The 12,665-nt window shown below is 40.4% G+C and overlaps 1 protein-coding gene across 3 annotated transcripts in view; it reads right to left on the bottom strand.

Annotated features, from left to right (window-relative positions):
• Window positions 1-1,280: 1,280 nt before the first annotated feature.
• ELOVL5 (ELOVL fatty acid elongase 5) overlaps window positions 1,281-12,665 on the bottom strand; it is a 39,723-nt gene continuing 28,338 nt past the window's right edge. For all 3 annotated transcript variants that reach the window (XM_085056656.1, XM_085056657.1, XM_085056658.1), the window contains exons 4-8: window positions 9,096-9,173; window positions 8,288-8,459; window positions 6,629-6,753; window positions 4,652-4,786; window positions 1,281-3,178 (exon numbers count right to left, since the gene is read on the bottom strand). In XM_085056656.1, coding sequence (XP_084912782.1) covers window positions 3,047-3,178; window positions 4,652-4,786; window positions 6,629-6,753; window positions 8,288-8,459; window positions 9,096-9,173 — 642 coding nt within the window. In that variant the 3' untranslated portion in view covers window positions 1,281-3,046. The remainder of the gene's footprint in view (window positions 3,179-4,651; window positions 4,787-6,628; window positions 6,754-8,287; window positions 8,460-9,095; window positions 9,174-12,665) is intronic.

Raw genomic sequence — 12,665 nt, 5'->3', positions numbered from 1 at the left:
TGTTGGAAGCAATTGGTCTTTTTTCAACTTTCCCACCTTTCCAACACAAAAACCCCTTTCTAAGGACTCTCTCATAGTCCCAAGCATCAATCACAGCTGCATCTATTAGGAAAACTGCACGTGATCAGGGAACTGAGGCAATCCAAAGGCTGTTACTTGCCCCAGGTCAGGTAACGCACTGGAAGCTGAGTCAGGTGGGCAGATCCAAGGCTCCTGCCTTGGTCCATCAGTTATGGCAAGATGATGGCTGATCTAACCCATCCAGCTCTCAGACACTTTTCAGTTGCTGCTGAGACTGTAGAAGAGTACCCAGGAGCCAGTTTTCTCCACACAGGTGTGGACACTACTGATGTTCCCAAGGTCACATCTCCTGCCAGTTTTGGATGAAGTACCTGGGTTTTGTCATCATGTGCCAGTAACCTTGAAGGCAAGGTTTGGAGTGCAGCAGCCCCATCTCTGCTGCCTCACACAGGAAGGCCAGGTTGGTGCTGTAGCTTCTGCCTTCTAGGTGCTTCCTGTAAGATTTGGCTTACCATCCAAAGAACTGCACCTCACTGTGCCTTGCTTGGAAACACACTCAATTTCAAAGCTGAATTGGTGTCTGAGGGAGAGAAATGGTCTTAGCAACCACCTTAGGCATTCAGAGCACCCTCCCAGAGGAGACCAACATAGCATGAAACCTCTGAGTCTTTCACATGAAGTGTAAACCCATTTCCCTAGTCTAGGTTTCTTGTGTTAAGAGCCTGCCAGTGAGAAGACAGACAGCTACACAAGTAGCTCTGCTTTACCAAGTCCATCACCAGCCTATCTGGAGTTGTTGTAATGTACTGATTAAAGATTCAATTTAGAGAGGGCTCCAAAACAATCACCTAAGGGCAAGGGGAACTATAAGGAAATTGCAAATATGCTCCAGTTTTCGAGAGAGGTTTTATCCCCATTTCATAGACTGGTCAGCTGAGGCAGAAAGTCCCTCTCAGTCATGTTGAGCTTTGCTCCTGGCACTCATCATCTCGAGCTATTCGGGCTGCTTTGCATTCAGTGAGTCAGTAATCCCAGCGGGAGTTAAATCCATCACACGGACCAGTGTTTCTATAGCCAGGCAAAGGAAGTGTTTAGCAACACCCAGAGGTTTCTGTAAAGAATTTGTTGCCAAATCTCTGGTACACTAAATGTCTCCGAGTATCTGCAGCTGTTCTTCCATCATGGTGACTCCTCCTTGGCCTAACACAAGATAGGGCAATGCATTAAATCTGTACAAACCCACAGAATTCAGGCAGAGATCATCAAAAATGTTTTAATGATTAAACCATGTCAAACATTAACAATGAAGTATATTCAGATGAGCCAAGGGTTTACTTCTAGCACATTTAGACAGCCTATTTTGAACATTATAGCTGCTGTACTGAGCTATGTAAAGACTCTGCAAACCAGTACCTAGAAATGAAGACACACGCACGAGCTTTGATAATGTAAACATAACAGACATTGTCTCCTTCAAAACAAGGAATGAAAACCCACAAGGCTAGTAAGAGAACTTATTAATTCCTTAAGAGATGTGCAAAAATTTAAAAATAGATTTAAAAACAATTAAACGTGTTAAAACTGGCATTTATATAAATATCAAAAAACCAAATAGTTAAACTTGAGCAATGACCAGCAGAATGTCTTGCACAATTCGATTTTTCAGAGCTTAATGAACTCCACCATGGCAGATACCAGAATACCAGCAACAGATACTGGCTTTGCAACTGACTCCTCAGATGTGCAAGAAAGGATTTTACAAGAAGGAGTAACTTTAACCAGCACTCAAACCAAATCCTTAGATAACAAGCCAAAACATTACCAGTGATATACACAACTCACATTACAGAAACAGACATTTCCAGCACATTTCATTAACATTTAAAAAACATTAGCTGTGAATTGAACTCCTTAAACTTACTTGTTTGGGGAAAAAACCATCTTTGTGTTAGGCACATTTTAAAAGTGAACATATGCTACATGAAGAACAGTTCAGATACCAACCTAAATACAGACAATTCCATCAGAAAAGCATCTTTCTGGCTCCACGTATAAATACACTTTTGGATTTGTCACAGACTTAGACAGTAGCTCCTAAAATGTGGATATGGCTATGGTAATAACACTTGAAACTCTGCCAGTTTCATATTAAAAACCACTCTTCATTTAGCATTTAAGAATTCTCAGAAATAAGAAAGAAAGAAAAAAAAAGAAAAAAGAATAGATGGGTCCACCCTGTATATGCTCTAAACCTTAGAGACAATATTTAACTCTTACTCGACAGTGTAAGCGCCAATTACTTTAACGGTAGTGTCTTACTCCAAATAAAAAAATAAGATCTATTAAAAAGGTAAAATAACTTTTCCGTCTGTTTTGTGGCTGTTTTAGTCAATTAAAGCCACATATACAAAATTAAATGCGCCATTTCCAATTTCACTGTATTGAGTAAGAGATATGTAGCATCATGTATCACATACAGAACATTAAAATGATCAAGGGATTCTTCTAAATGACTTTTTAATAAAAAGTCTATCAACTGAAAAGTTGAAACATACCCTAATTTTTAAACCAGTAATAAGCTTTGGGCCCTGCTTTTTAATTTAAGGCATGTGTGTTTATCTACTGAAACCAGCATCATACAAATTACCTCTACAATCACATGCATGATCTATAGTTAAAAAAATGGAGGTTTAGATTACAGTGTTTTCAAATTGTGAATCATAATTCAGCACCTATCATATTGACTAGTAAGGCAACAGCAGTGTCGGATAATATGATAATACTCCCTTCCACAGTCTATAGCAGGGTCAGTGACAGCCCAGAATTATTTTTAAACTTTAACCTACTTTTATGTTCTGTATACGGCTTCTAGGGTGTTTGCACTGGTTAAGTCCTACATAAATCACACTATTCTAGGCAGGAATAGTTACAGTAGCCATTAGAGTATTAGTGCACAACTCTCATTGTGCTTACAATCAGATGATTTTGTTGTTGGGGTTATCAAAATGGTTTTTCAGTTTGGTCTTCAATCCTTCCTTTGTTTCCTTTGTTTCACATTGTTCTCAAGGGAAGAAAAGCTGTTTGTGTACCCATTCACAATGGCTGTGGAGCCATTCTGGTATTCTTTCCTCCTCGAGGATGCCTTCTTGTTGTAAGTCTAGAATACACGGAAAGACACATGGTTTTTCTTAATTAGATATAAATAACCACTTCCTCACAGTAACTCTAGAAAAAGTAAACTTGCATTCATCATTTTTAAAGACCTTGCCTTGGTGGTAGGAGTCTAACAAGCTCTACCACCTTTTGTGTATGAGACTATACTATGCCTTTCATTCATCACAGCAGGAGGAGTAGTTCACTTGAAAAGAAAAAGGCTTGGCAGTATGATGGTAGTGTTATATTAACAGTAAATTAGACACAAGGGAAGAGATTTTATGAGCAGACTGTGGCATAAGAATATACTCAAAACCACATGTGAGGAAGGAGGTTTGAGGCACTGCAGGTGACACTACCTTGAACAAAGCCAGAACAAGAGGCAGGTAAACAGTAACAGTGAGGGAAGCTCAGAGACAGAAATGTGAAGGGAATTCCTGCTGGCCAACACAAGAATCAAAAACTAACAGGATCAGGGAGACTGTCTAAAAAATTACAGACAGTGAAAAAATACACATTAATTAACTTTTTTCAAAGGGGCTCAATTGCCTGACAAAAGCATGTTTCCCAAAATTTCTGCGTGAAAGGAATTTAAATGGTTAAAAATTAAAATGCGTTAAATTGATGAAGAAAATTGAGTAATATTTGGAATATATTATAATGTTTAATTAGCATGTTCATACACAGTAAGTGATAGACACCATGGGACTGATTTTAAGAAGTACCAGAAGAACAGACAGGAAAGCCTGCTGTGTTTCCCCCCATGAATCATTCTCATCAGAACCAAAATGCCCAAATCTCTCAAAAGACATTTGAAACATATAACAGTATGCTTGTTTGGGGACAGTAGGCTGTGTGGGTTTGATTTTCTGCAGACAGTAGCACATCTTCGTACAGAGCCCAGTTATGAACTGCTCAGAACAACACATACCCAGTCTGGATCTGGATCTATTCAAACAAGAAATCAGCTTTATAGAAACACAACTAAACCCACTAATTTTCCATATGAAAATACAAATAAATGCCTGTAGAAGTGAGCCAAATCCAGATCTCTGCATCCAGGGGAACATTAGGAAGTTCGCCTGGACATAAAAAGAGCATTTTTCCTTGTAAAAGCAGAAATGAACAATTCCTTCAGATGCTTCACATGTTCACATGCTGCTGGTTTATTTCAAACTGGAAAGCTGTTTCTGATATAGAGCTCCTCCCCTCCCTTACCTGCAGTTAAAATTGCAGTAGTAAGCCATTTTTTTGAGTCACTCTGGCTTACTGAAATTACTAAGTGTTTTGAATTACAGGTACAAAACATCAGAAGATTTGAAATTAGAGGGTAGATCAACAAGTGTAGTACTTCAAGAACATATGCATGTTAGTGAGGGATAGCAAAAGGACATTTCAAGCATATCTTCTGTAAACAGCTTTCCAGTGAGATACAGCCAGAAGAATGCTAGAAAGAGTTGATTGAAGTTACTTTTACCTGAATATAGAAATTTGTGAAGAGGATAATCAAAGAAATCATATAAGAAATCTGAAAATACAGCCACCCCTGAGGAAATGCACATGGCCAAACAACACCACAGCTGGTCTGGAAGATTGTCAAGACAAACTGAATCTGGGGAGAGAAAACAAAAATAAGAGAAATGGACTACATTAATGGAAGGAGGAAAAAAGCCATTAGTGACCAAAATCTCAACAGTTATTTCCCAAACAAATAAAAAAAGTGCAATATTGTATGTTTGACAAGTATTTTCTCCGTAAACCTGAATTAGCAGACATTTAGGTTGTAGTACCCTGTTAAGTGTGTTTATTTATATTTTTCCATTTTAGAACATTAGAGTAACTTATGTAAAATTGATATATCAATGTCCCAAGGAAGAAAGACTGCCTTCCTCATAGTGAGAGTTCATTGGGATTTGACTCTACCATCCTAATGGAGTACAGCTGCACCTCAGCTGCAGATCTGGGGTCACTTGGTCTACACATAGACCCCTGCAAACCCTTCCCACAGACAGGAACTATCTGACATATGGCTCCAGTGGAAGAATTTTTGGGGTAAAGGCTACAGGGAAGCTGGAGAGTCAGGGAGGAGGATCAGGGTCCAATTATCTTCAATTATCTCTTTTGGAAAAACTGAGTTTGGGCTTATGTGCTGCAGAGGGCCATAGGCAAAATTCATCCTCACATGAAGGCTACCAGATTAGGGAATGTTTATTTAAAAAGGGAAAGACTGTTTGTTCTAATCTGCTATTTTGCTGCCCTAACAGCTATGCATGCAGAGCAGGCCAGGAAGTGAAAGCAGCTATGACAATAGCCAGGGGAGCAACTGAAGCACTGAGACATTGCACTCTGTAGTACTTGAACAACAAGGATTAAGAATAGAGCCCAAATCTGGAAGGAAAAACAAAAAACAAACCTCAAACTGAAACAACCTCCCCCCCATGCCTCCCATGAAAATAATGAGCCCACAGCTACAATACTTAGCCATCCTTCAGGAAGGAGAGTGCTAAAAAAACATGTTGAGAATCAACACTCTGAGTTGCTGGCAGCAAATGTTATTAATCATCACCAGTGAATGTCATCAAAACCATTCAGAGCTCTGAAAGGGTACTGGGGGAGTGGGGGGGGAGGAGAAGAAGGTAACAAAATAATTTCTCTCTAGTTTTCAGTTTCCCCCCCTACAAAATGGGGAAGACAGAACTCCCATGCACATTTCCTTGTGGTGTTCTGACATGTTGTACACATTGAAACCTGGTTCTTGTGCAGTATCACTGCAGCCTGTGCTGTATTACTTAATTTCACTGCTCTTATCACCTCCAGCACACAGTGGTCAGGTTTCATCACTGTACACACTGGAAACAATGCAAACGGATACAAGGAGTCCAACACAGAATTACAAGAGAAAAAATCTGCCCATTTAAAGTGCAGAAAGAGAGGAGAAATATTGAATAGTTTTTAATAAACCATTTGCAACTGCATGCAAAAGTAGGATAGAAAAGGCATTGTCCCACAGGACTAGAATGGCTCTTGTTAGCTGTGGATGGCATTGCACTCGGTTTCTGGTCTGTCTCAGTCTGACCAACCAAGCATAGGGAAGAGCAGGCTAGCTCAAGAGGGCTTGGAAGAAAAGCCTCCTCCCTGACTACTGAGTCCCAGAAATCCCAGCACTGCAACCCCCAAATACATCTAGCCACACAACATGGTGAGGGGGAGAAAGATCCCACGGACCTCAGCACTGATTCATGTACACCACCAGTCCCCAGATCCCCACTGTCCTGAAAACAGAGCAAACTGATGTGCAGAAGCTGGATTTGTTAGGTGATGTAGGCACTGCAAGAAGGTACTAGCTCTCATTCTCCCTTCTATCTCCTGCCAAAATTTCCTAACTCTGTAAAGACAAGAGGATCTCATCACAAATACAAGAGCCTACTGAAGCGCTGAAGAGCAAATCACTCACCAGCTGCCCCTGAGTGATGTACTTCTTCCACCACAGATAAGGACGCATTGCTGGAACAGCGGACAATCCGTAGTAGGAGTACATGAGGACATGGATAAAGCTGTTCAGTGTGGCACCAAAGTAAGCTAAAAAAAGGGCAAGGGAAAAAGAAAGTACACTGCATTACCAGGAAGGAACATGCTGTTTCATGGAACCTACAAAAATAACAAGTTCAAAATGTTACTATTTAAAATATGATTTCTCTTAGAAGAAAAGGAAGAAGGGTTTTTTTTACCCTGTTTTTTATTCTGCTCACTCAATGGAGTAGCTGAGCTGCTTTGCAGCTTTGTGCTTTATACCAGCCTTTTGGTTTCGTTTCCTGGAGTTACTCTTTTTCACATCTACATTATAGTTTCTCAAGGGAACTGAGAAAGCTGATAAAAAGGAGGAATGCTCAGATACCAAACAATCAACAGCTTCACCCATCTACTTTTAGGCTGATTTCACTTCTTTCCTGGCAGGAGCCCATTTCGTCATTTATAACCAAAAGCTTCAGATACCTTCAGAAACTGCAAGTAAGCTATTTTATTTGTCCTTGTTTACAGCACCTTTAGTCTTTAAATAAACATTTAGCTTAACATGGAACTGCATAGAACTGTGATGATACAACAGAAGATAAAGCTTGGAAGAAGCAAAACACATGACTAGAAACAGCACTGAAGTGTTTTCAAGACCACACAAGCACAAGATAGATTTTAAGCATATGCAGTTTTGACTGCTGCATGAACAGGGACTGACTTCCTTGGAGGAGAATATGTTTCCAGATACAGACTTTTTATAAGTTCGGTATTACTCACTGTTGTGCTAACAACACAAAACAAATACGAGTTTCTATGTTGTTTGGCTCAGAGAGCAGACTCCTGAGGAATGCAGCCTCTTGGTCTGAACTACCAGTAGTTCCCATCCATTGGATTTGAAAAGGTTTCTCTTGTATGGAGTGTTCAGCAAAGCCTGTATCTGTAAGCTGCACATCTGAACCACAGCTAAGCCATGCTAATGCAGTTAGGAAACTAGATGCCAGCTAAATGCAATGAAAATAATCAAAGCCAGATTGACAGAGGTTAGCAGGATTTAAACAAGAGAGAAATAGAAATCTTCCACTTAAGATTCATTTGCTTACGTTCATTAGTGCTCAGGGGACAGATATTAATTGAAATCATTTGTTATGGCTAGTGGTATAATGAGATTAAATTAAGGAAGTCGTATCCCAAATGAACTTTACAGATACAAGGACAAGAGTCACTCTTAGCTGTCTTACAGCTGAAACAAGCTTCTGGCCTGACTTAGAAAAGAGTGTTTTTTCATCAGAGGTTCTGTAAGTACAGCAAAAATAGAGAAAGAAAGAAAGGTTGATGGATATCTGACGCGGGCTACTGCACCTGATGAATATCACACTGACACACAAATTCTTCAAACTACATAGACATTCCTTTCCTAGAGGTTGTGCTGGTGGCTTAATTCCTGCAACTATCTACAACAGTTGCAATTCAGCAAAGCAGCTCAATATGGTACAGAACAAATCCTGCCAGCTGAAGGTACCAGAGATGTTTGGTTTGATCAAAAGACCACCAAAACAAAGCCCCTGTTGCAGATGTTCCCCAACCATAACCCAGTACTTACAGTGACCACAAGGCACCCAGTTCATAACAAACCACCAGATGTTCAGCATTGTTGCATGGTGGTAGACATGCAGAACAGTGATCTGATGATTATTTTTCCTCAAAATGAAAAAGAAGGTATCCATGAACTCAATGAGTTTGGAGAAATAGTACCACCAGAGGACACGTATGATCTGGAAAGGAGGAAACAAGTTTTAGAAGCATTGCACATTGTGGGGGCTTTCAACCCTTCTGCTACTATTAAGTAATTAAAATCCAGATTCTGTCCTGTACTACTTGGATTGAAGACTCTGCTGGGATTTTCTGTAATACTGCTGCCTCAGGTTTCTCCATAGGAGGTTGAGGTACAAACCTATAGCTACAGCTGAAAACAGGATGACAAAGACTGTTTCATGAGGCTACTGCTGTGCACCTGGGAGAAACAAGAAAATATTTAACCAGAGCTGGTGCTGCAGTGCTCTCTGCAAAGGAGAGGTCAGAAGTATGACCAGAAGAAATCATCACCACATCTCCAAAAGAAAAGGGTAGCCACAACACAGAATGGCTGGACACAGTCTAGAGACCAGGTCCTCAATTTTTGACCTGGGAACACTTGAAAATTTGCACATAATTACTCACAAAAATACCAACCATGAATATATCACAGATTAACTATCAAGTTTGACAGTGCATTGTCCATTGTATCACAAAAGGAGGAAAAAAGGCTTATAATTTAAGCAAAATGTGCATAATCAATACTGTTCTGCTCTCCACTTATACTCAAGCAAACAACTTGAAACATTACCAGCTGCAAGTCCCAATTACAGTACCTTCATATCAGCCTCTCCTCCACTGTGTGTATCCTGACAGAAGAAATTGTATCCTCCTTCCAATACTCCCGTCACCAGCTGAGCAAATAAAAAAAATAAAATGTTATCTGGGGAGAAGGCTGAACTCCATGGCACCTACAAACCTTCACAGTGGCTCTGCCCAGACATCTGGTCTCAAGGGATTCCTGGGCATCTGAGGGCAGCATTAGGTTGAATTCAAGTTCCAAGCAGTATAGTGAAGGGTGAATTAATAAATTCTCCCAATTGCAGTATATGAGCATAAAAATAGGAGGTATCATTTTATCCCCACTTATCCCACATAATATGAATATTTTCAGAGTCATATTCCAGACATTCAAGAAACTTTCTTTGCTGATGAACACATTGTTGGAGAAAGTAAATAACCAAAGTTCAGTAAAATTTTTTTTTCTGATTATTTTTGGAAATAAATAGTTACATCTTTAAGAAGTTTTATACTCAAGAGACGTGACTACAACTTTTTCAACCATGTGATAGAGCATATTTTCAGCTTTGCTACCCTTAACAGCTAACAACAGATGTTTCACTGTATTGCCATTCTTCAAGGTCTTTCTAAGCAATTCACTCATCCTCAGCACATTACATCCCTCCCAATGTGGCTTCCTCTGCAGGACATGCCACCGCCTGCCTGACTTCCTGGCATAACAAATAACACCTCAAACATAATAGAATCACTATTAAGAGTAACAACCAGCTATTAGTAATGAAAGATGACAGGGTACCCACTGCAGAGGGGCTGGCTGAAATATCTGAAGAAGCAAGATCCACACTGGGTGTTCACAGCTCATCCTTTTACAGGTGGGAGATGGAAGGACAGGTTGAGGGTGGAATGGGAGGAGGGAACATGTGCACGGACTTGAGAAAGCTCCCCTTTAATATCTTAACAGAAGGGATCATTGGACATTGTTTATAAAGATATTTTTCCCCTAGCAAATAGCATGAGGAGTAACAACTTTAGATGACTCCCAAGTGAAAAAAAGAGAATTGTTCGGTATCTCAAGAAACATCTGAAAGGTAGAGGCAAGTTGTATGTTATGGCCTTATCTATGCTCCTGCAGAATAAAAAAAATAGCTTTGCAAAGCCACAGTGGAAACTCCTTGTTCTATAAGTAATTTTAAACAATCACTTGATTGAAGGATTACAATAACTGGTATTACTAAATGCTGCTCAGAACTGTGAACAGGAAGCTAATTTTAAAAGGTTCAATAAAGATTATCACTTAAATTATCTACCTTTCCCTACTGTTATTTCTTTCATGCCTCATTTTCCCCCTAAATTAGCTTTTAAAATACCCAGTCAGCCTAGGTCATTATTTTTGACCTTCTGAGATAGAATTATTGCTCCAATTTAGGGGAAAAAATAGTACATCTACTTATATCATAACTTACAGACCTGGAAGTATCTCATGTGCTAGAGATAAATCAATAGCAGCCTGCCACAGCAAGGTCAGGGCAGCCATGGAAGGACTCTTCTCGTGGCCGCAGGGCTGTGCAGAGGACACTAGTTTAAAAGTGGTACCTTGCTAAAGGACCAGCTATGCCCCAGAGCAAGCTTTGCACCAAACCACTCTCTAGGCACTGAGGGAAAGACTGTGTGGCCCCGCAAATGCTCACCAGTCCCTAAGACAGAAGACCACGTTGTGCTGTGATCGTTTTAAGACCTTACAGATGTTTTCATGCAGTTCAAGGAAGTGTTAGGAATAGAAGGATAATCACACTGGTTATATTGTAATTAATCCAAACAGCATCCATCATTAATGCTGCACTCCATAAACCTCTCCACAGTAAAGCCTGGCTCTGTGAATCCACAGAGCTTTCCCTGCAAGCAGTACAGGCTCACCACCTAAAGCGTAATGCAGCCAAAGGTGTCTCCATGATTCCCACCTCTCTAAAGGACAATGGAATCAATGTGGCTATGAGCAGTGGCTTCAGCTCAACCTGAGTACTCCCTTGTTTCCAAAAGAACATACTATTGTAAGCTAGGAACTGTAATATTCTCACGGCCACAAACAATGTAAGCAAAGCAACATTTGTAGAAAATGTTATCATCTTTTATAATATAAATAGTATAGTGACAAAAATAATTCAATTCCCCACTTTCCAGAAGGAACTAATTGGTAAAAAACTGCTACAGCTGCCCACAAACTGCTGTTGCTGCCCACAAACCTTACTCAGTGCAACATACAACATGTAAATAATCCTTTTCCCCATTTAGCCAGCTGCTCCTTTGCCTGACACCACTATTTCTTGCATCCATAATACTTTCATCACATGCTGGAAGGCTTCAGAAAACAAAACCAAGTCCCTCTGAAACATGACCATGAATGGCTCCCAAATGGCTCTATTATGCATGGGGGTACAGCCCCAGGGAGCTGCTTCCCTGCCATCACAAAAGTGATATGGAAGGGTCAGAAAATGCCAGCAGTGCATTTTTCTTGCTCCCACTTGTGGTATACTCCCTGGATGGCCAGAGTTTCCAAGCCCTCTTTACAGCACTGTACATCAGGTCTGAAACTTGCACAGAAACAGAGTGGTGACTCCTCAGGCAACACAACCCTGAGACAACTTTTCCCTGCCCACTAGCTCCAGGAAGTCCTTCATCTTCAGGTTGGCAGGAGTCCAGGCCTGCTGATGGCACTGCTGATGAACAACCACAGGCAAATCTTCTCTCGAGAAATTAATGTGTCCAGAAACAGCCAATTATAACCATTTTCACTTGAGTAAACCACTTCACGTGGTTTCTAAACAGTACAAACAGACAGTTCCTTCATAAGCCAATTAAAATGGTACTCAAAGTCAATGTTAAGTCCCTTAGCTCAGGGGAAAAACCTGCAGCTCAAGGTTGCATTTGTGCTGAAGTAACTCACATTTTCTGCCCCTGCAATAAAATTTTCTTTTTTCATATTGCTTTCATTTTGTAATTCCATTGCTGAATTCTTTAAAATATTGTGTCATGTGCTTTTTTATCAATTCTGCAACCAAAATAACGCAGGACACTAAAACCAGTCTGACTGGGCTGGAGGAGAGGTGTTACTGGGGAGGAATTTGGTTTTTTTCTCATGATAAAACTAAACTCTGAGACTCACTGGAGTGGGGCAGATAAGGAACCTAGCACTGCATCACGCTGTCAAGGCGTGATGGGTTTACAAGGCTCAAAACAGAGCTAGATTAGAGTGAAGAGAAACAGAAGTTCACGTCTGATCAAAGAAAGCAAATGCTTGCACAGATATGGAACGTTATCTTTACATGAATGCAGTCACCCCAGGGCAGAGATAAGGGCTTCAGGATTGCACAGAAAGAAAGGGGAGAGGAAAGAACAATCTAGCTGCCACCCACGGCTCACGTGCCACAACACCTCTGCACAGAGTCCCCTCCTTCCTAAAACTTTTCCCACAGCAGACGCAACACTTCCCTTATCAGGAAAATGTAAAACTTTTCTCAGGCAGATTCAGTAGGGAATTAATTTTTCAGATGAAGAAAAAAGACAGGCAAGAGATCACATAAGAAAGTGAGCCTTCATCACTGACCAGT

The sequence above is a fragment of the Lichenostomus cassidix genome, chromosome 3 (genome assembly GCF_008360975.1).
Source record: "Lichenostomus cassidix isolate B80296 chromosome 3, HeHo_3.0, whole genome shotgun sequence".
Taxonomy (NCBI): domain Eukaryota; kingdom Metazoa; phylum Chordata; class Aves; order Passeriformes; family Meliphagidae; genus Lichenostomus; species Lichenostomus cassidix.
This window is presented reverse-complemented; position numbering and strand designations above follow the sequence as displayed.